Consider the following 22,207-nt stretch of genomic DNA (forward strand, 5'->3'; position numbering starts at 1 on the left):
CCCCTGTCAGTTCCTATATAGCTTTCTAGTGCATGTGACGCCTCCTCCCCACAGTCTTCCAGGATTTCTCCTCATCTTAGTTCTCTTTGCTCCGACTCTGAGTCAGATGGGTTTCTCTCCTTCTTTCCAAGGTTGCCACCACTTGAGTGTGCTCTGGGGCTGAGGTCTGAGCCCGAGGAGCCTACAGATTAATGTGTGATCCACTGTTCTCTGTGTCTCTCCTGAGCTGACTCCTTACCCTCGCATCTACCACCTGGGCTACCTCAGAGCCAACTACATGGCTGGCTCAGCTGTCCCCTTCCCGGGGCTTTGCAGTGAGGCCCCTCCCTTTGGAACCCAGCCCTGGTGCCAGTCCTACCAGACTTCCTCAGATGATCAAGCAGGCATGCCTGAGAGAGGTGGAGGTGCTCTGACCTCACAGAGACCATATGGCGCCTCCTTTGGTGGCCTGGTGGTCTACATCCATCCCTTGACAGGACTGGGAAGAAGAAGCTGGAACCTGGGAGCCTGGGCTCTTGTTGGGGCTGAGAGGAGAGAGTGTGTTGGCTGAGTTGGGGCCTACCTGGAGCTTGGGAGGATTTTTTTGGGTCAAGGCAAGGCAGAGAGGAGGTAGCTTCAGGCCTGACCATCTGGGCTGACAGGAAGCACAGGCTTCAAGGGTTAGGGGACAGTGAGGGCCAGGGCTTTTGGGAGAGAGTAGCTTTTAGCCTCTCTTGGCCATAGAGGGCCATAGCTTTGGGCTGCTTCTGAAATGGGAGCCCGGCATCACTTGCTAGCATTCTGGTTCTGCCAGAGAATGAAGAGCAGCCTGGGTGTCTGAGGGATTCCCCTGGGAAAGCTTCAGCCCAGTGAGGGCAGGTCATTTCCTCCACTCAGACTGAAGCCTGCTGCTGTGTGAGAGAACTGAGGGCAGGTATGTCCCTAAGTGACTGGGAACTGGGTGCTGGATTTGGGTGCCTGTAGATTGATTAAACAGAGCTTTCCTTTGGGAGCCTCGGCTTCCAGCCTAGTCACCCTCCAGTTGTCCTCTACACCTTAGGATAGGCTTAATGGGCTGCTGACAGGAATAGGCAGGGATGGAGAGCGGGAGTTTAGGAAATGGTTTAGAGCCAGGAGAACGTTTTTAGATACCCATAAAACCTTGAGGGTGTGGGCTCACCTTAGCTATAAGGCTCGGGGATAGTGACAGAGGCCACACACCCTGCCAGTTTGCTCTGGTTAGACTAGGGCCTCTTCTAGAACCCCACCCCATCAGTGTTGGGCAACTTGTTTGCAAGGCACTCATATTCCTGAGGTAACCTGCCTGTGTGAGTTCAAAAGTCCAGGCCTGACCTGTCCCTAGTTCTTCCTGTGTGGAGAGCGAGAGGGTCATTCCAGCCTGGGACCTTACCTGCTCTGCTTCAGCCATTTCCCAGAAAGGATGCCATGAAACCTGTGGGTGGCTTTTGGGAGAGACATTGGGGGACACAGTGGAGGCTTAGGGTGCTCAAGCAGAGCCTCCTTGAGTGGATGGTCTGTGCCTTCCTGCGTGCGGATGGGACCGGGGTTCTGCTCTCCCACCATGTCACCGGAGGAGGTCTTGTTTCTGGTCCAGCCTAATTCCTGAATAAACAGTGGATGCAGGAAGCTGTCACTGCCTGTCAGACAGACAGCATCCTGAGGGGGAGGTTGTGACCTTAACCGTGAGTGGTGAGATGCTCAGGCACCTCCTCCAGACCCTGCCTGGGGCTCTGAAGAGTGAGAGGTGGATCCTGGCTCAGGAGACTGATGTATGCAGGGCTGACTGCCTAAGGATTTCCCCTGGTCAGTGCTGCCTACCCTGGTGTAGACAGGAAACCCGACAGGTCTGAGCTCTCCAGACACCATTGTGTGGGGCCTGGGGTGGGTGCTGTGAGAAATTTGCTTCCTCTGTGCCCAGTCTTCGTCTGTCCCTGGAAAATGCTAGCTCTGAAGGAAAAGTCCTGGGCTCTTATTCTGTCTTAACACCTTTGAAGCATTCAGTCCTCTGCGCTCAGGTCCTGCTGCAAGCCCTATGGTCTTAAGAACTTTCTCTTGTCTCCAACATTGTTTTGGAAAACCAGTGAGACACCTGTCTGCTAGGGTCACCACCGGGAAATTAAATGACTGAATGTGTGTGTGTGATGCTGAGAGCGGGGTCTAAGTTGGGTCAGCCACCACAGTTAGCATCAAATTCAAACTCCATCATCCGACAGGCCCTAAGGCAGGCTGTGACCCTGTGGTTTCTGGTCTCCCTTTCATGTATGGATGGGGTGCCTGCATAAATGTCTGTGGCCTACATGCATGCCTGGTGCCCGAGGAAGCCAAGTGAAGGCCAGCTGGAGCTGGAGTTGTAGATGGTTATATGAGGTGTCTTGTGGGGCCTCTGGGTCAGTGGGTGCTCTTGATGGCTGAGCAGAGCTCTCCAGCCCCAATCAATACCTCCTCCTTGGTGACAGGGTTTCCCTTTTTGCAAAATGATCCCTTGTGAAAGCCAGGTCTTTGTGCTGTGTGTTCAACTGAAGCACCCAGTGTCATGTCCTAGCATTCCACTGGCATTGTGAAGTGTTTTGAAGATGATTGTGGTCACATGTTCCCCTGCCCTCTCTGGCCTTCAATCTCAATGCCCTAGTAAGTAAGATCCAGGACTGCATAGGGCTGGCTCCTCTCCAGACCTGGCCCTGGCCTGGTGCTCAGTGTGCTTGGCCTTTTAGCCCAGCTCTAAAACCATTGTCCCTGCCTTTCTTCCTCGTGGGTGGGGTGCAATTCGCTGTTGGTTTTCTGTCCAGAAGGGAATTGGTTCTTTCAGTCCCTTCCCTTTAGGTCTTCCCAAGAGCCTGGTGGCAGCCATTCTATCAGTGGGGCAAATGGCAAATGGAAGCAGGTGGGAGTTGGTGGGTAGGAAGAGGGGTGGCTGCTTTGGGATGCTGAACTGGGTATTCTAGGAGCGCCTTAAGGACTCTCCTCCACCCCCCTTCTTCCTTTTACATGTATTTATGGTGTGAATGTGTGTGAGTGTGTGTGTGTGTGTGTGTGTGTGTGTGTACCCATGCATGCCACTGCAAGTGTGGAAGTCAGAGAACAACTTGCAGGAGTTGGTTCTACTGCGATGGGGAGGGGTTTCTGGAGATCTAGTTCAGGTCTTCAAGTTTGACAGAAATTGCCTTTACTCCCTGAGCCATCTGGTAGGTACTCTTGAGGGAGGGTGAAAATGTCGGTGGGGGTTAGGTGAGATCTGATTTAGGGAGTCCTATTTCCAGCCTGGCACTCACTGAAGGGCTCATTTCTAGGCTCCACCCACATCTACTCCGTCGAGCACCTTACCAGATGCTTACACTATCTATGGGCTCAAGGAGTTGGAGACTATAGTCTTGCACCAGCACCCATTTGATGGAGAGATAGGTGTCACCTCCTTGCCCAGGAGCCCCTCTGGAAGTGGGCCAGGGTGGCAGTACAGGGGTGTGGGGCTGGGAAGCCTAACTATCTACCTGAGGGGATCCCTGAGGACTTCCTGCTGGTTGGTGGGAGTCCTCTGCTAGTTCAGGAAACAGTTATAGTAAGGAGGTGGGCATTCTTCAGGTGCCCTTCCCCCAAGCTGGTCTCTGCCTGTGGGGGCCTGTTCTCCTTAAGAGGGGAGGAGACCACAGGGGTCCTGCTCACAGGAGGAGGTTGAGGCTGCAGGCTCTGGAGAAGGATTAGTTCCAGATGCTCTGCTGGGATTGCAGGAAGCAGCTTTTGTCTGCCTGCTGGTTCCAGGGTTGAGACCAGGAGGGGCGGCAGGGAGCCAGACCTTTCCTTAGCCCCTGAGCTCCTGACTGGTCGCCATTTTTTCTCAACACCCAGTGCAAATGACCCCAGCACCCATCACAGGCCTGTAGAGGTGCAGGGCATGGTGGCGGTTGGTAATGACTACTCCTTTCCCAAGGCGGGGAATTTAGAAGCTTGTGGTTCACCAGATGACTCTGAACCTGTGGGAGATTTGTAGTGTCTCCTTGGAGCAGGGAAACTAAGGAGCGGAGGAATTGAGAGACTGAGGCAGAGATCAGGCTAAACCTTTAGAATCCTGCCGTGTGCATATGGGGTCCTAAACTTTAGATCTGCTTCTCCAAGGCTACCACACACATTCTGGCGGCTGCCTGTTGGTGGTCAAGCAAGAGGCTGACCTGCGTGTGTCAGCATTGGCCGGGCAATCTCTGGACTGTCATACCCACAGAACTGCAGCAGGCTTAAAGGGAAGCAAAGTGGGTCAGACACACTGACATTAAAACTTTGCAGGTGGAGACCTTCAACTTCTCAAACTAGGAACGATGGCAGTGGAGATTATTCACACACACACACACACACACACACACACACACACACACACACGGGGGGGGGGGAGAGAGAGAGAGAGAGAGAGAGAGAGAGAGAGAGAGAGAGAGAGAGGAAATGCTAGGTGTAGCAAGGTGACTGCCCACCCACAAGTGGGCCTGGAATCTAGTGCCTGACTGGGTGCAGATGATTGTAGTGGTAGCCCAGTAGGTCTCCTGGCTGACGACCCTGTTCCTGCTTCCTTTGCTGCTGGCCAGTGTCCTGGGAAGAGGGAGCAGAGGACTAGAGACAGCTGGGTTTGGAGACTTACACCCCCCCCCCCATACCCTTCCCTGTCCCAGGATGGCTCCTGGCTTCCAGCTGTGATCCAGCACCCCCACCCTCTCCAGTGACCCGGAGGCCGTCCCTCCTAGACTGAGGAGCCAGGAAGGGGGCTACCCCTGTAAGGAGAAAAACCTGGCCTGGATTGCTGCCTAGGCTATCCTACCCCACTGGAGATTGCCCTAAGTTCCTCCAGTGTCTAGCCTGCCCCACTTCCCTTAAGAGTTCATGCAACAGCCGTTGACTAAGACCATAGGCTTTTGCACCTTTTGTGTGATTGAGGCAACACACACACACACACACACACACACACACACACACACACACACACTCACGCACACATGCACGCACACAGAGTTTCCTACCTTTTAGGTCCATAGTTTCCCCTTCTGAACTTGAAGGGGTAAAGTCTGAATATTGCTGTGTGGGGAAGGGAGAGAAAGGGAGGTCACCTAGGACCAGGAGGGTCAGGGACACCCTGTAGAGGAGGTAGACTTAAGAGGAGGGGAAAAGGAAGGGGAGAGATGAGAGCTGGCAGCTAGTAGGGTTGAGGAGGGTGATAGGTTGTAGGTGTGGGACTGCCGGTGGTGATTTGATTCAAATTACCAAAGAGAGATGGTTGGGCTTGTAGCTATTATGCTCGGGGGAGCCATGGACGTTTCTGGAACTGCAGAATGACTTGGAGAAAGTCTCTCAGCTTATGGTAGTAGAGGCAATTGGTCACTCCTTCCCCGAGACTGGGTTTCTATTCACCACTGTAGGGTAGGGATCTTTCTGCCTTCCGACTGGATAATGCTACTAAAAATGTCAGAGGGAAGGAAAAATTCAGGCATCCCTGGTGGTTTAGGTGGGGGATGGGGCAAAGTGGCTCGGCAAAGCCCTCTGGTTGCACAGGTGTGCCTTGTATTCTATATGTGTACTTGAAACGCACGCCAATAATCCTAATGATATGAAAGTAATATTTTTATCAGACGGAAACTGCCTTCTGTAAAGAATAGCTAAGTATCTTAGGCAACAGACACAGGGAGGACTTCGACATGACTGAGGGGTGCCTGCAGAGCTTTGTGCGGCCGCATCCGGTCTGCCCGTGTTTCAGTCCCTAATTTCACGTGCCTAGCCTTGGTGTGTATGCACAAATACACGCGCCACTGCACCTGTGGCGGGATGGGGTGCTCCGGGCACCTCAGGTTGGATATGGAGTCTGAGACATGGGATATGATGGTCCTGAGGATCCTCCGGTGGGACGGGGGCACTCTCGGGCCGTGTCGCCCCGACGACTCCAGGCCAGGATTTTGCCCGCACTGACTTTCCGGGCGGGTGCCAGCCCAGCCTCCCGGTCCCGGGCCCCCGCCGAGGGGCCGGCTGCTCGGGGCGGGGCGGGGGAGGCGGAGGAGGAGGAGTTGGAGCTACTTTGTAGGACAGCCTTGGTCTCGCCTGCTACTGCACCAGAGCGCGGGAGAGAGTGTGGGGCGCCCGCCGGGCGGTCCGGAGCGGCCGATGGGGCCCGTGTGAGCACCCAGGCCTGGCCCGGTGCCCGGCGGGCGGCAGCATGTCAGCCGGCGGCAACGCCAGGAAGAGCACCGGGAGGCCATCCTACTACTACCGGCTGCTGCGGCGGTCCCGGCTGCAGCGACAGAGGAGCCGCTCCCGCAGCCGGACCCGGCCAGCCAGGGGTAGGCGCCACCCTGACCCCAGACCCTTAGTCCCTCGCTACCACCGTATCACCAGCGGATGCTTTTGAGGCGCCTGTGTCAGTGGGTGATGGCTCCACATCTGGAGCTAGCGTGACTGTCCCATTCCCGTTGCCCCAGCTTCTGTATCTAGGCCCTTTCTCTTGGGGGAAGCGGGGGTCCCTAATGTTTCCCATTATACCAGAAGCAAGGAAAAGGGGGTCTGATAACTAGTTTCTCCGCACTGCTCAGATCTGCGTCCCATTCCACCCTGCCTCAGTTTACCCAGTGCGCAAGCCGTAAAGTAGTCGAAGAGGATCTTGACTTGTCTTCACTGTCTGGTACTCAAGCTTAGCCTGTTTCCAGTCCTGTTTTGCTCCCTCACCTTTTGGATGGAGAACCGAGTGGGCTTTCTGTGGGGGAGCGCCATGTTTGTAGGGGCCTAGAGCGCCTCTGAGGGGTCCTTACCTCTCTCAAAATGGGGAGGGAGGAATGAAACCTTTCCTCGTGCCAGTAACAAGATCTTCAGCCAGAGACGCCTTAATGTTTCAGTCAGCCTTGGGCTGGGCTTGTAAAAAGTAAGGGTCAGGGGTTGCCACACAGAGGCTCTGCCCTGGGTTGAGGTAAGACCATAATACTTCCGTGGCTTAGGCCCACTAAGGTGCAGAAGCTGGGTTAGTTTACATCGTAAGATTATCTGGGGCACCGGAGCCTGGCCCTGGCCCAGCCTCACCGTAGGCAAAAAGTGACAAGTCTGGGGAGGTGTTGGTGTCGGAGTTGCCCCTTCTGTTTTTTAGGGTAGGGTCAATGAAGAAGGCAGACAGTATGCTTTAGTTTACCCCCCCCCCCCCAGAATGGAGAAGACTTTGCTGCCCCAGCTGCAGAGCCAAGTGACAATGTACAGGGTTTATCTAGGAAGTACTGAGTTCCCTGTGCAGAGTTCAAGTTTCAGCTGTCTGACTCTGACCACAGGTTTGTGGACTTAGGCTGAGTATTTCCCAACGCATGTGATATCCCTACCCTTCGCCTTCGCTGAAGTGGCCTCTGGCTAGTTCCTGTGCCTAGTGTAGGGCTGGCTCAGGGAACTGGAGACCTGGGTTCAAGCTTCGTGAGTGGGCAGATCACCTCACTTCCCGAGCCTTTGTTTTTCTCAGCTGTAGGAGGTGTCGGTGTGACAGATTCTTGCTGTGAGAATAGGTTTGGAATGAGTGTCCAGTCGTGGTTTGGCTCCCCCAGGGCCTTTCCTGTACTCCTCGTGCCTGCTCCGCCCCTCAAGTGCCATGCATGACCATGCCCTCTTCTGTACCCACTGTAGAGGATTCCAGGGCATGGGGGCTCTGCCTCCTTTTCAGCTAACGAGGCCAGCGACGATCAATGTTCAATGGATCAAGCTTGTCTGAGCTTGGCTCCCAGCTGCGTCCAGCATTGTGTGTTATCCTGGAAGGAGCGCACAGTTTGCTGAGCCTGGGGAGGAAACCAGCCCTGATGGAAATTCTAGTTGGGGAAATTAAGGAAGGTTTCAGAGAGGAGTTGATGTTGAGAAAGTGTCTGATAAGCGGGTGCGATTTCCTTTGCTGGGATTGACTGACTCAGCCCTAGGTCCAAGTCCTACTTCCAAAAAACTGTCTTTCTGCCAGTTGCCTCTCTGAGCTTCGGAAATGGGACCCGCCTGTGGGAAGCTAGAAGCCTGTGCTTGCAGCCCAGACCAGGTTAGGCGTGAACTGTTGTCTTTTCCCACGCAGGAAGGGACAGCCTGTGCATATGCCAGGGAAGGAAGAGGAAAAAGCCCTTGGTGTAGTTCATCCTGTACGGTAGCAGAGGACAGCAGTACTGTAGAGCGTGTTCATCCAGCATGGGGGGCAGGGGGTCAGAGATAGCAGTATGGGCCTGATAAGGGGGCTTCGGTAGTGACTGGTTGTGGGTATGGGCAGAGCTGCGGGTCAGGGTGCAGGGTGTCCACGGCGTCCACCTTCTACTAACCTCACAACTTGGAGCCTTGATCCTGCTGCCCTGGTCACACCTTCTGTGGGCAGGTTAGATTAGGGTGTGCCTCCTGTTAGGAAGCCACCCTGAGGTACTCAACCACTCCCTTCTGATCTTGCTGTCAGTTTTGGCATGGCTAGGGCTTGGTCCCCTACTAGGAGCCTTACCTAAGGGGCTGCTGGCAGCCCCTGGCTCCATCTCTGCCCCACGTCATTTCTGTCCTCAGCAGGAAGGGGAAAGGAACACAGAGTTCAGGGATAGGAAGTGCACGGAGGAGTCGGGAGCTGGTTGGGGAGACCCACAGATAGCCAGGCAAGGGTGTTAGCTAAGCTACCGCCTCCTATTGGGGCAGGGGATGGGGGACTCACTGACTTTGGGAGCATCAGGTCATTCTTGGCAAAGCTGTGAGGGACAGTGTCTCCAGCCTCCCAGGGTTACACACTGGGTGCCACTGAGAGGGGTCTTGGTGTCTCTCCTTGGCTTTCCTCATCTGAAGGTTGGATGGGTGGGCCTTGCAGTCGCCTGGAAGCGGTGAGCCTCATGGGATGGAGGCCTCTGAGTATCATGTTCTGCCTTGTGGCCCTGGGCTGATGGAAGGCCGGGCCTGGCTTGCGGATTTGTGTGGCTTGTCTCCAGAAGGGTGTCACCAGTCAGGGTACCTCGGTGACGCATTTACTGGTATCAGGAGAAAGAGTGGCTTCCTTAGAGAAATAGAACACCCCTCCAACCCCAGTAAGCCCTGGCCTGTCATTCCGCACATGGAAGCCCAATCACAGGGCATACGGAGCTGAGAGGTTCTTCTTCCCAGACTTATGAGGAGTGAATCCCGTTGGCCAGAGAGACTGCTTGCTGGGGAGCCTGGAACACAGAGCCCCTTTTCCACACAGTACAGTGGTTAGTGCATGAGAGGGCTATTCTTCATTCTACTCTGAATGACCTGGTTGCCAGCATTGCGACCATTCCAGGCTCACACGTCTTCCCTTCTGTCAAGGGATCCTGTTCTGTTGCCCCATAAGCTTGGACACTCTGGGTGCCCACAGTAATGCCCTGGGAGGTCTGGGGTTTTCTGCATGCAAGTCCTGACAGCTGTCCTATGCTAGGTCTTGCCAAGTGCCAGACGTTTGGCCAATACTTTCTTCTGGCATGACCAGGTTTTTCCTCAGCCTCCACACCCATCTTCACTTTCAAGTCTTGCCTCTGTGTGTCCCAGCCCTACTTGGGCCTCTTTCCCTGCAAGGACTGCTAGAGTCCGTCTGTGGGGTGTCAGGAGTGGGCTCCCAGGAACCCCTCAATAGGCTCTGAAGAATGAGGGATGGGGCTGACTCCTGGGGTGTGGCCCTTCACAGTAACGCTTAGAGCATCCGGGTCATCTTCCCTGGGAGTCCAGATGGGTGCACACCATTGCCGAGCTGGGTGCAGGACTCAGGCCTACCAGCGTGTCTGTCATGTTGGCTCTCATGGGAGCAGTGGTTTAGACAAGGACTCCATCCTCCACCACTAGGAGGGCCAGGGCTGGGAGACTGTGGGAGAAGATAGCCATGGACTGTCAGTGAAGCTGTTAACAGTATAGATATGATAGGAAAAGGGAAGAGGCCTTGTTAAAGGCAAGGCCTGACCTCCAGCTCTGGGATAGATGGGGTTGGGAAGAGCTGGGCTCCACCATCCCAGCTGTGTGGCCTCGAGCAAGGCTCTCCATCTCCGTGTAAAATGAAGACGACCCCGGTATGCAACCTCAGCGCCGCGGTGGATCTTCGTGGCCAGGTGAGCTCCGAGTTCCCTGCTGGAGCAGACCGGACACCCTGCAGACTGAAGCAAAGCACACGGAACACTGTTCATCCACACCCCATAAAGGTAGCGAGCCCACCATAGGGTCTGTGTACCTCAGCAGGAACGGAGAGGAAGAGATTTCAGAGGTCTCCCCCAAGACAAAGACCGGAGCATGTCATCAGTCCCCGGGACACTTTGGAGTACTTGGGGGCCACATGGTCCATCCAGCCCCAGTCTCACCGCTGTACTCAGGCATGTCCAGCTTGTAAGTCCAAACGATGGCCCCTGGGGCCTTTTGGCATGTCTCCTACAAACCAGGTCCTGCTGGTATCGGTATGGAGCTGACATTCCTTCCAGTTGGCTTCTCTTCCTACACAGACTGTCCCCATCATGGCTGCCTCTACCTGTCTGACTGGCAGGTCATGTGTCTCAGCCCCGTTTGTCAGTATTTCAATGGGATGGTTCAGTATACACAGGAATAGGAGTTCCTCAGAGGCAGGCAGGCAGCCTGAGCCCCACTCCCTAGACGGAGCTCTTTAGGTCCTTGGGGGAAGCCAGAGGCCCCAGTTGATTTGCTTTCCAGCCTGTCCTCATCACCTTTAATAATTAGGTAGCCTCTTTGACCATACCAATGTGGGTGCCGTGCTGAGGGCCTCCCCTGCTTATGTCTCATCTCTAACTCCCCAACCCTTCAGTGAGGTAGGGGCCTTGTTCCTTCCATCCCCAGGTAGGGAGCCTGAACCCTGGAGAAATAAAATATGAAAGTGTCAATGGTGACACGGAACTGGAAAGCTCAGCTAGAACCACATTGGAAGCCCTGGCTCCTCCTCGGTTGGTGTGGCTGAGCACTGGTCAGACCAGTGTGCTCTCGACCGCAGTGGTCAGGGTAAGGCCAGATTCCTGGGCACCTAGTTAATCACGCCTTCGTTAGTTCTGCACCCACTGAGGCCCACAGCACACACACAGTCACAGGAGCCGGCTGTTCAGTGGCTGTGGGGGTGGGTGGGGCACTTTACTTAGGACCTCTCGAAACTCTATTCCCAATAGAGAAACTGAGGTTCCCGGAGCCAAGGCTACTTACCCAAGGTTACCTGCCACTGTTGATGACAGCTGCACCAGAGGAAACCGAGGCAGCTGGCTTCCTTGTTGGGTCTGGTGGAAGAAAAAGGGGATGGAGTGTCTGCGTGTCTTGACACAGACTCCCTCGCATCCTGGACCACATGCATGTTTTGTTTTAGAAATGACCTGAAGCCTCTTTACTGGTTTCAAAAGAAAAGCAGAGTCTGCCACCTCTCCGGTGACTTCCTCTGGGGCCACTTGCTTAAATGTCAGGAAAGGGAGAGTATTTCCTGGTCAGGAACATTCAGAGCTCGCTGGGAGCTGAATGTTTTCGGCTCAGGAGGGAGTCAGCCCCCACCCTGCTTCTCTGGGAGGTTGTGCTCGGCAGTCACAGGTGGGGGGGACGACGACGGAGAAGGAGCAGTGGTGATGCCTGCCCAAGTGTCAGGAACCCGCTCTAGGAGTGGCGGCTGGTTATTTTTAGCTATTCTCATCCAGTAGAGGCATTTCAGCGTTTGTTCAATATTTAATTATCCATCTGAAATTGGCCCACGTGGCCTTGAGTTTGGAAGTAGGTCTGTGCCGTGATTTCCTCTGATTGCATAAATAAGGAAGTAGGAGACTCTCACAGCCCTCTAAATAATAATAATGTGGGAAGGAGCTTGGGCCGGGAAGACCTGACTCCTCCGTCTAGACAGACCCTACACATTTCTGCGGTACGGAGGGAGGGTGCCTGACACCCTGGACCGCTCGTCTGTGCAGCTCACACCTGCAGCAGCTGTGCTTTCCATTCGGGGTGGGTTCTCCTCCCTTTTTTTTTGTGGGCTCTGTGTTCGCTTTGACAGCTGCTGGGAACTGAATAGAGGTTTGGGGATTTTGCCTTCGGAGGTCTTGTTAGCTTTTATTTCCCTCTCCTGACAGACAGGAGAGGCCTGTCAGCACCCGAGCTGTGTGGTTTCTTTTTCTGTGGCCCTTGGAGGTGAAGCTCGACATGACTGTGGAATGGAAAAGCACAGGGAAGGCAGGCAGATGGGGCTGCGAGGCTCTGTGCCCGCTCCGAGTGGAGGAGGCAGCAGAGGGGAGGGGAGGAGGGCTGAGACCCTGAGAGGTTGGCAGACCAGTAGGACTCCTTACGGTCCTGCTTGGCCCGAAGAGTGGAGGTTTTGAGATTAAAAACCAAGAAATCGGCAATCCGGACTGGTTTTAGACATCATTGGTTTTTCTGTTTATTTATACCTCTGTTTTGGGGGCACTGGACTTGAATCAGGGGTGTAACCCAGGTGCTGTGTGAGCTCAAGACAAATCATTGGACATCTTTGGGCTCTGGAGCAGGCCTAACATCGTGACACTAGGGTGTGTCACAGACTTGAGAGTGTGTATTGTCATTAGCTCCCGCTTGTCTATGTCACAACTGTCGTGCTGATGTATAAGTACAGTGTGACATCTGTGGGGACTGGAATCATCTCCTTGGTGTCCCCTCCCATCAGGGACAGCTACACGTGTAACCAGCACTCAGTTGGCTACCTACTGTGGGCACACTGTGGGCGGGGGCTGCTTTGGTGATGTAGTCGCCCCTGCCCTGGTGGTGAAGGAGTTGAGCTAAGGGAGGCCATGTAACCAGGTCAGCAGATGGTACGGACAGAAAGGTTGGCAGGGCTTTGAATAGTGAGCCAAGAGGAGTGTCCCCCAGCAGCACAGGGAGCCAAGGAAGGATCTGGCAAAGGACACGTGATGAGAACAGTGACAGCCTCTATTTCTTGAGCATGGGCACCTGACCGTGGCCGGAGTGTATCACTGTATTCAGTTCTGGGGTTCACAGACCCTATAAATGAAGAAAACCAAGGCTCAGACTGGCCAAGTGCATGGGAAACCTCCCTGTACTTCTCAGGGCTGTGATGTAGGAAAATGACTTGAGAGCCACAGCTGGACTTGGGGGAACGGGGGAAAGGCCGAAAAAATGGGTGTCTGTGAGAACAGGCACCCCCTGGTAGCCGTCTGCCGTGAGAGGCTCCACACAGGACATGGACTGGCACAGAGAGAAATGTAACAGAACAGCCTGGGGAGTGTGGTCACCCCGGCCTCAAGGAAGTGTAGGGGAGGAGGAGCCAGAGGTGACAAGGGCTTGGAGGCTGGCAGGTCACTCAGCTCCTTTTGTCTTCTAGGCTGCTGCTTGCTATGAAGGCAGAACGGGTAAGAGGAGAGGCTACACACCCCTTTGAGGAATAGTGATGGGCCTGGCATGTTGATCTCTCGTTTGTGAACAGCAGCACCACTGTAATGGCCGCCCCGGCATCTGCTTCTTTATTAAAAAATACATACAGTTATTTTCTGTGTATGGGTGTTTTGCTGCTTGTGTGTTTGTACACCACATGCATGCTTGGAGCCTAAGGAGGCTAGAAGAGGGCATCAGATTCTCTGGAACAGGAGTTTCAGAAGGTGGTGAGCCACCATGTGGGTGCTGGGAATCGAACCTGGGTACCCTACAAGAGCAGTGAGTGCTCTATAGCTCTGAGCCATCTCTCTCCACTCTCCAGACTGTTGTGTTTTGAACTTTGCTCTTAGGAAGTAGGAGGTGATGATGATCACTGTGATTTCAGCACTTGATTGGACAGGGTCAGAGGTCAAAGGGAGGAGCAAACACAACACCAGAGAGCTCCCTTGCTCCCCAAATTCCAGGGATGCAGAGGTGATGGCAGTTTTCTTTCCCTGGACCCCGAGGCTGCAAAGAAGAGACAGGAAAGAGAAACTTGTTTAAAGGAGAGGGTAACCTGCAGACCGAAATGACCAGAGGTCTTGAGAGATGCGGAAGTAAGGCTCAGGGAGCGAGAAGCCTTTGGGCAGTTAGTTAATCTGTGGAGAGCAGCCAGGATACCCAGAGTTTCCTGGAAGACTGAGAAGCTCTTTGGAAGTGTGGTACCTTTCAGGACGAGGCATAGGAAGCATGTGGTGCTTGCTGTCTTGAGGAGGCGGGGCATGAAGAAGCATTTGTAGTATGTCTGCAGATGCTAACACAGTTGTGGGATCTCTAGTGAGGCCTGAGGGAGGTCACAGAATGAAAGGAGACTGGCCCCCTGTCCTGGACAGGTTCTGTCCTGGGATGGACAGGGAGGTGGTATGTCCAGAGCTTCTAAGAACCAGCCTCATTTATGACTCCTCCCCCTGGCCCACCTCCGCCCTGCGATGTCTCCTCCTAGCAGACTCCTCGCAGCAGAGGACAGAACCCATTCAGTCTGAACCACATTTTGAACTTGGAATCAGCTCGAATTCCAATTCCATCTATTTGAGAGATGCTGAAATATCAGTTAATGAACCCAAATTAATTGCTTTTACGTTGCTGTGACCTAATAAAAGTAACCTACTAGAAGCAGCATGAAGGAAAGAAAGCTTTATTTTGGCTCATGGTCTCAGATGGCTCTCAATTCGCGCGCGCGCACACACACACACACACACACACACACACACACACACACACACTCTAAAGACATTGACTTGTGGTGCTAGGAACCTGTGTAAGCTATTTACTTCCTAGAAGGACTGAAAGGCAGAAAAAACAGGCTTGAACCAGAAGTGGGAATAACGTTCAAAAACCTACCCCCGCAAGCCCCCAGTTGAACTGCTTCCCCTAACCTAGCCCCACCTCCTAAAGTCTTCATTCACACGCTTCAAAGTAATGCCATGAACCAAGGGTTGAGCTGTTCAAAGCACAAGCCTGTGAGGGGCAATCCTCACAGGATACCCCAGGTATCCTTCCTTTCCCCAAACCGCATCAGTCTTGTGAATTCAAAATGTGCATTTGAACATGACCAAACTCTTCCTTTCAGCTAGAAAGTGAACGTCTGGGGAGTGTGGAGAGGGCCCAGCAGGGAGGACACTCTGAGTCGAAGGGACCAGGACATCAACCTCTCACTTGCCTCCACCACAGATTCTGGGGTCCCTGGGGTTTTTGTTCTGCCTCACTGCCCCTAGCTGCACGGTCACGATCAGACCCGATTTCCTTTTGCTGAAGTCAGAGCTCGCACCACGCAGGTACTGTTTCTCTCGTTTCCTGGAGGTCTGTTTTTATTACATTCAGACAGCCCGTTGTTCAAGCACTGCTCTTGAGAAAACTTGCCTTTCCCTTGGCCCTTTCTTCAGACGTCAGTTGACCATATGCACATGATCTATTTCTGGACTCCATCCTGATCCATTGATCTATACATCTTATCCTCGTGCTAATGCCACAGCCTTGTTTACATTAGATATTTCCAGAAGCGAGAGTATGTCTTGAAACCCATTAGCGGCAGAAGTCCCCTAGCCCTCCCCCTGCGGCCTCAAGCTTGATTGGCTGAGGCCTGGGCTTTGCCGTCTGAATTTAAAATTATGCTTGTTAGACTCTTTGAAAGGCTTCCTTCTGACTAGGTCTCCACTGAATCCATAGGTCACTTTGGGCCAAATGTCACCTGACCGGCATGAGGTTTTGTGGCCTGGTGTTGGCTGTTTGTTTCTTTAGACTGAAAGTTAATATCTTTCAACCACACGTTTTGGTCATTAATCTTGTACGTGTTAATTTTTAAAATGTGTATTTGTGTGTGTGTGTGTGTGTGTGTGTGTGTGTGTTGAGAGGTGCGGGGAGAGCTGTGAGTGCAGGCACGTTTGTGACACTGCATGTGTGGAGGGATGAGGACCATATTTGGGCGTTGTTTCTCCCGCTCGTTGAGGCAGGATTGCTTTGCTGCATATGCTAGCCTAACTGGACCTTGAACTTCTGGCAGTTTTCCTCTCCCTGTCACCCATCTCGCTCTCTGTAAGAGTGCTGTGATCACAGACTCAAGCCCCTGAGTCTGTTTTTTTTTTTCTCCTGTGGGGTCCAGCATTCAACTCAGGTCGTCAGCATCTCTTCAGCCTATGAGCTCATGTTTTAAAAGGCGTGCATGCGTGTGTGAAATATGCATGTGTGAGTGTGTGCTTGTGCGTGTGCACCTGTGCATGTGTATATGTTAGTCACCTTGGAGGGACTAACATTTCACCATACTCGCAGCCTGACAAATTAGCCTGGTGGAGTTTCATGGAATTCCTGAGTCTGAAATAGAGGACAGACTCGTCACCTGCCCTGGCAGGCTTTCTGTTCCCATCAGTACCTCTTCCATCCAGCTACCCAGAGCAGATTGTAGAATGGTCTATTCTTGAACAAAAGATGCCCTGCTCTGTGATTTTTCCAGTCTAGCCTCTTGTCCCTTATGGGTTCTGATAAACAGTCTATGAGTCCGTGGCTCCTTAGGCTAAAACTTACACAAGAAATTGAGATGCAGCCTTGTGGCAGGATGACATCATGAGATCAGGACTTGGAGCCAGCTGTGGCGGGTGCCTGCCGTCCTAGCAATTGAGAAGTGAAGCAGGAGGATCAGGACTTTAAGGATATCCGTGGCAAGGATTGGGCTAGCCTGAGTTCCACGAGGCCCTGTCTCAAAAGCAAACGAGACAAACAAGGAATTTGGAGATGATTAAAATTGAATTCCGAGTTGCTAAATACAGAAAGGGTAAGAAAGTGTGAACATCATACATAAAAATGGATATGTAGGGGCTGGAGAGATGCCTTAGCCGCTAAGAGTATTTGCTGCTCTTGCAGAGGGACCTGAGTTTGAATCCTAGTACCCACAACTGCCCATAACTCCAGCTCCAGTGGATCAGACACTTCCGGCCTCCGTGGCAACCAAATGCACACGCACTCACTGATACCCACATATACATAATTAAAAACAAAACCTTCTAAAAAAATGAATGAACACACTTAGCTTTATGCCTGTCTCAGCTTGCCGCGGGAGATAAACCCGCTACATCGCACAGCCCCAACCTCGGGTGGTGATACGGTTTTTAAACAAAGGTGCAAAGCATTACAGAACATTAAGTACAGAGGTGCGATTTGGGGTGGGGGGGAAATAGTTTCTAATAATGGGATGGAAAGAAGGTGAATTTAGTGTTGCTGCCGCCCTTTGGCGTGCCTTCGTTAGGACTTGGTGCTCTAAAGTTTTCTTGATGGTGATTTGTTTGTATTGCAAGGATAAAATACAAAGAATATTAGGCTGGAGACATGGCTCAGTGGTTAAGAGCACAGGCTGCTCTTCCAGAGGACGTGGGTTCAGTTCCCAGCACACAGGTGGCAGCTCACAGCCATCTATAACTCCAGTTCCAGGTGCTCTGACGCCCTCTTCTGGCCTTCTGGAGCACAGCACACAAGTGATGTGTGTACAGACAAGCTTGTTAGCAAAACATCTACACCAAAAATAATTTTTCGACATAGGGAGGGTGTGGATGAAACGCTTCGTGCATGACGATAGTCTTTGAGTTTCAGGTTTTATTTGTGTGTCCCTGAGGGTGCGGGTGGGGGTGAACGTGTGGGAGGTGTGCGAGCCTGCGAGTTAGTGCTGAGATGTGTTTATCAGTCACTGCCCCACTGAACCCCGAGCTTACCTGTTTAGCTCCTGGTTTCTGCCACTGCCCTGGTAATATGACTGCAGATGTGCCCACTGTGCCTGGCTTTTATATGGGTGCCGAGGATTGGATCCCCATGCCTGCACAGTAAGTATTCTTCCCGTGGAGTGGTCTCCCAGTCCCTCCCATATTATTTTCTAACAAATCCACATTTAATTTTCACGACACTATGTTGCTGGATGGAAGCTCCTCTCCCTATGCAGAGGGGAGGGGAACGCATAGCCCTTAAAGGTCCACAGCCCTGCACGGGCCAGTAATCCTGGCCTTCCACCTTTAATGTAGTTAGACTAACTCCAGCCTTAACTGGCGGATGTGTTGGTACCTGTGGCTGCTGTGACAGCATGCCTGAGATCTGGAGGTCAGAAGTCTACAGTCCTTTCAGTGGGCTCGTCAAGGGTCTTGAGGCTGTGTCCTTGTGGAGGCCCTGGGGCCAGTGTGTTTCCTTGCCTTTTTAATCTTCTGGAGTCTGCCTAGAGTTCTGGGCTCACTATCTCACTTCTGCCTCAGTGTTGCTTCCCTGGTGATGCTGTCTTTCTGTCTTCTCTCACCTTGCTCTCTCCTCTTGTAACCTAGCACTCGGGACACTGAACCGGCAGGACCATGAGTTCAAGATCATCTTGAGCGACATAGCAAGATCCTGTCTCAATAAACAAATAAAAATTGAAATCTTTGTTATCAGTGTGCAACTCAAGTTCCTTATCATTTCTGAGGAGTCCATGTTGCCACGTGAGGAAGCACTTTCACAGGCTCCAGGTCTCCTGATGTGGCTTTTTGGGAGCCAGTGTTTGCCTCACAGGGAAGGGGAAGGGTTAGTAACCTCCAAGTAACAGCTGGCTATAGATGGAAAGCCAAAGGCTTAACTTGGAAGATCACGGAGTCTGAGGCAGGAGACTACCACCTTGTAGTAGTTTCACAAATATCACCAGAGAATAGAACAATGAATTTCATATGTTTCCCTGACACACACACACACACACACACACACACACACACACACACACACACACACACACACACACATTGCTATGACTCTGTCTGGAAAGTTCTGAGTCTTCACCAGGCTCCCCGCTCAGTTCTCGAGCCACGGCCCAAGTGTGTCTAGAGCCCACTTGAGAGCCATGCTGTTTGGAGCTTTGCCACCATCTTCCCTGCTGTCTGTTCATCTGAGCTGCTGTTAGCCTTGATGTGCGGTTTTGGTTTTTCAATTTTGTTTTTCCCTCTTCATTCTGTTTCTCCCTAGACACACGCAGAGGGAATGGTTTGTATTGCGCTATCTTGTCACCTGCATCTGTTTAACTACTAGTGTTTAGGAGAGAGACGTCATGCTCTCCCACCGTGTGTCGCCTGCCTCGACTCTGAGGCCTTCGAATTCTCCAAAGAGAAGCTCTCTGCTCTTTCCCTGTGTGGCCGTGTGCACATATGCCCAGGAAGTAGACTGTCTTTGCTTTAGTCCTGTGGACAGCGAATGCATGTTAGCCTGAAGGGTCCACTGCGAGCCTCAGCTTCTGTTCTGAAATGGTTACAGGTTTTCAGGCAGTTGTTCAAACAGTACAGACCAGCCTGGGGCGAGCTGCTTCCCTCGCTGCTTACAGAACAGTGCTCTGCAGGAGTATCCACCAGGAACATGCTAGAAACAGAACTACAGTTCTTACTCAAGGTGATGAGGCCTACCCTGGACACCAGGGTCAGGAAGAACCTTCTTTATGGTCTGGGCTGGCCTGGGGGAGGTCTAGGGAGGCGGGGCTAGTAGCTGATTGACTGTTGTCCCAAAGTGGAGGAAGGCAGGGCTAGGTCACACAAGGCCTCCCTTTTGTGGTTAATTGAAACAAGATCTGTTGCGGTAGCTCAGGCTAGTCTTGAACTTGAGATCCTGCCTCACCCCCATCCCAGGTACCCTGTTTCTTGTCTCTTGAGTGGGGCGATTCAGAAGCTGCTAACTCCAGCTGTTGTTGATGAAGAAATAATGGCTCCTCTTTTTTTTTTTTTTTTTTTTTTTTTCTGAGAGGGGGAAGTTTGGGGTTGTGTGGATGACAGCAGCCTCGTTTCTGTGGACTGCTTGGACAGTTAGGAAACAACCTTGTTTGGTGTCACTTTGTTGACCTGGGGTCACCTGAGAGGTCGCTTATGTCCAGGACAGTAACTTGCTGACCCTCCTGCCTCTGCTTCCCACGTGCTGGGATTACAGGTGTGCAGCACCATGCCCAGTTCGTGGGGTGCTGGGAATTGAACCTAGGGCATCATGCATGTTAGGTGACCGCTCTGCCAACTGAGCTACAGCCGCAGGCCCTGTTTTATCACTCCCAATGGTGTCAGGGCTGTGGAACTCGTTGGCGCTGACTTTCATCAGTAGCAGGACGCCCTTGAGATCATCCACGTCCTGTGGATTAATCATGTATTCTGTAGTCCACATAGCTCCTTCTGCAGTTTCAGTTTGTTCCTACACTCTCCCTCCCTGCTTGTAGGTGAACTCTAGGGCCTCACATGTGCTGGGAAGTCTACCACTGAGCCACACTGCCCCTCCAGCCCCAGTTTTCTGTTTCAGTTGCTGCTGCTCATATTGAAATCTGTCAGACGGCACGCACAGGTGCTGTCTCATGGCTCAGATGGAATTCCAGCACTGGCCTGCCCAGACGCAGTCACAGTGTAGTGGGTTGCCTTCTCTTCTGAAGACCCTAGAGAGAAGCTCACTGTAACCTGTGTCCCAGCCTGGGGAGTGGAAGTTCGAGGCCAGCCTAGACTGTACAACAAGGTCCTGTCTCAAAAACAGAAACAAAAGAGACAAAAAGAAATCGTTCCCTGTTGGCAGAATGCAGTTCTCTGGGGTTGGTTGTAGAACTGATGCCCCTGTCTCATGCTGACTGTAAGCTCCAGTCCACTCTGCTCTCTAGACTATGCCAGCCTTGGAGGGTGGAGGTCTTTCTTGCATCTGGAACATCTCCTGCCTCTCGCCTCCTGCCGTGGATCTAGCTCCAATCTTGACTGTCCTTGCCCACCTTTAGGGTCTCCCGAGGATGGATTGTCCCCCGGGGTAACCTTCTGCTTCCCAGTCTTTATTCTCAAGAATGTACCTGCAGAGTCCCTCTGTGGCTTGTTCACAGGCTCCAGGAATTGGGGTACAGGTTTCTATGGGGGTCATTATTCATTTTTTATGTTAAGTTTGCCTAACCTCTCCCCATTGAAGGCTGCTTGGCTGTGCCTACTCGGGGTTATTATAAAGCTTCTGTGAACACTTATGGAAAATGTTTATGAGAGGCTTATATTCTGTCTTCTTTAGCAACCGTTCTTTTTTTCACTCATCACCCCGATATTCGTGTTAAATCTATATACATTTAGATTTTAAGGCACACCTTCGTGCTCCATGTAGAGCCCACCTGTGTCGTGTCCTCTTCTGTGCTGTATAGTACTCCATTGGATGCTTGCTCCAAGATACAGTTATTCGTTCCCTACTGTTGGGCGTGTATGCTACGTGCCGGCCTGCTGCAAATATCTTTTTACAGCATATATGGGATGAACCATTTTTCTGGACTGGTCCTCTGTGCATGCGTGCATGTGTGCGTGCGTGTGTGTGTGTGTGTGTGTGTGCTCATATGTGTGTATGTGTGTGTGTGTGCATGCTCATGTGTGTGTATGTGTGTGTGCATGTGTGTGTGCTCATATATGTGTGTGTGCTCGTGTGTGTGTGTGTGTGTGTGTGTGTGTGTGTGTGTGTGTTTGGACCTTCTATTGCCTGATTGTTTCCCAGAGCCTTTTCATGTCACCAGCAGAGGTGAATGAGTAGCACTCTATCTCTGCCAGCAGTGAGAGTCACTGCTCATTTTAATTTCAGCACTGGTCCCTTATTAATTTCTTTTAATTAGTTTCTTTTCAATTTTTGACTGGGCTGAAGCCTATCTGAGAAGTGTGAATTGCTATCCTGTAGTTCTGATGTATGTTTTCCTAATCACCGTGAGGACCCCCATCCACTTCCCCAGCACCCAGTCTTTCCACACCTCCCCCGACCCTGAGTCTCCCGACATACTTGGTCGTCGCCTCCACCTCCACCTGCCTCCAACCATTAAGATCTGGACGGTGCAACCCGACAGCTGAAATTACAGGATGTTCCTCCAGCCACTGTTTCCATGGGAACAAGTAACAGCCATCCTTCATGATTAGGTGGTATCCATGACAACCAAGCCAGCAGCATTTGAATGAAACTGTTTTTATTTTATTTATTTATTTATTTATTTATTTATTTATTTATTTATTTATTTATTTTTTGCGAACACATGAAGGTTAAGATGCCTGACTGTGACCGTAGCTTCCAAGAGTAGATGGTATCCTGGTCCCTGTGCTTAAATAGGGACTTTTTTTCCTGTCAGTGGAGAAAGAGATTCAGGGTCAGCCAATCCCAAGGCTCAGTTCTGTAGACTGGGAGGTTGCGATGAGGTCATACCAAGTCTGAGATGAAGAAGCACTACTGGGCTGTCCTCTGAGAAAGACTCCAAGGTGATTGGTTCCTACAGATACTTTCTTAGTGCTGTGTGATCTTAGTGGTTTTGACCTCTCTGGGATCCTGCTTTCCCTACCCTGGGAAAAAGCCGTGTTGCCAAGTTGGAGGCCAGAGACAGAGGTCCCTGAGCTTCATTTAAAGC

General features: G+C 52.2%; 1 protein-coding gene across 18 annotated transcripts in view; it reads left to right on the forward strand.

Moving 5' to 3' along the window:
• The window catches only part of Dab2ip (DAB2 interacting protein), a 171,111-nt gene that overhangs the window by 57,005 nt on the left and 91,899 nt on the right, over positions 1-22,207 (forward strand). For 7 of the 18 annotated variants that reach the window (XM_087647680.1, XM_087647637.1, XM_087647640.1 and 4 more), the window contains exon 1: positions 6,069-6,302. Coding sequence is in view for 6 of the 7 variants with exons in the window: in XM_087647637.1 (XP_087503763.1) it covers positions 6,179-6,302 (124 nt within the window). In the remaining variant the exon portion in view is untranslated. 18 annotated transcript variants of the gene reach the window in all.

Source organism: Rattus norvegicus, chromosome 3 (genome assembly GCF_021556685.1).
Source record: "Rattus norvegicus strain SHRSP/BbbUtx chromosome 3, alternate assembly SHRSP_T2T, whole genome shotgun sequence".
NCBI lineage: Eukaryota > Metazoa > Chordata > Mammalia > Rodentia > Muridae > Rattus > Rattus norvegicus.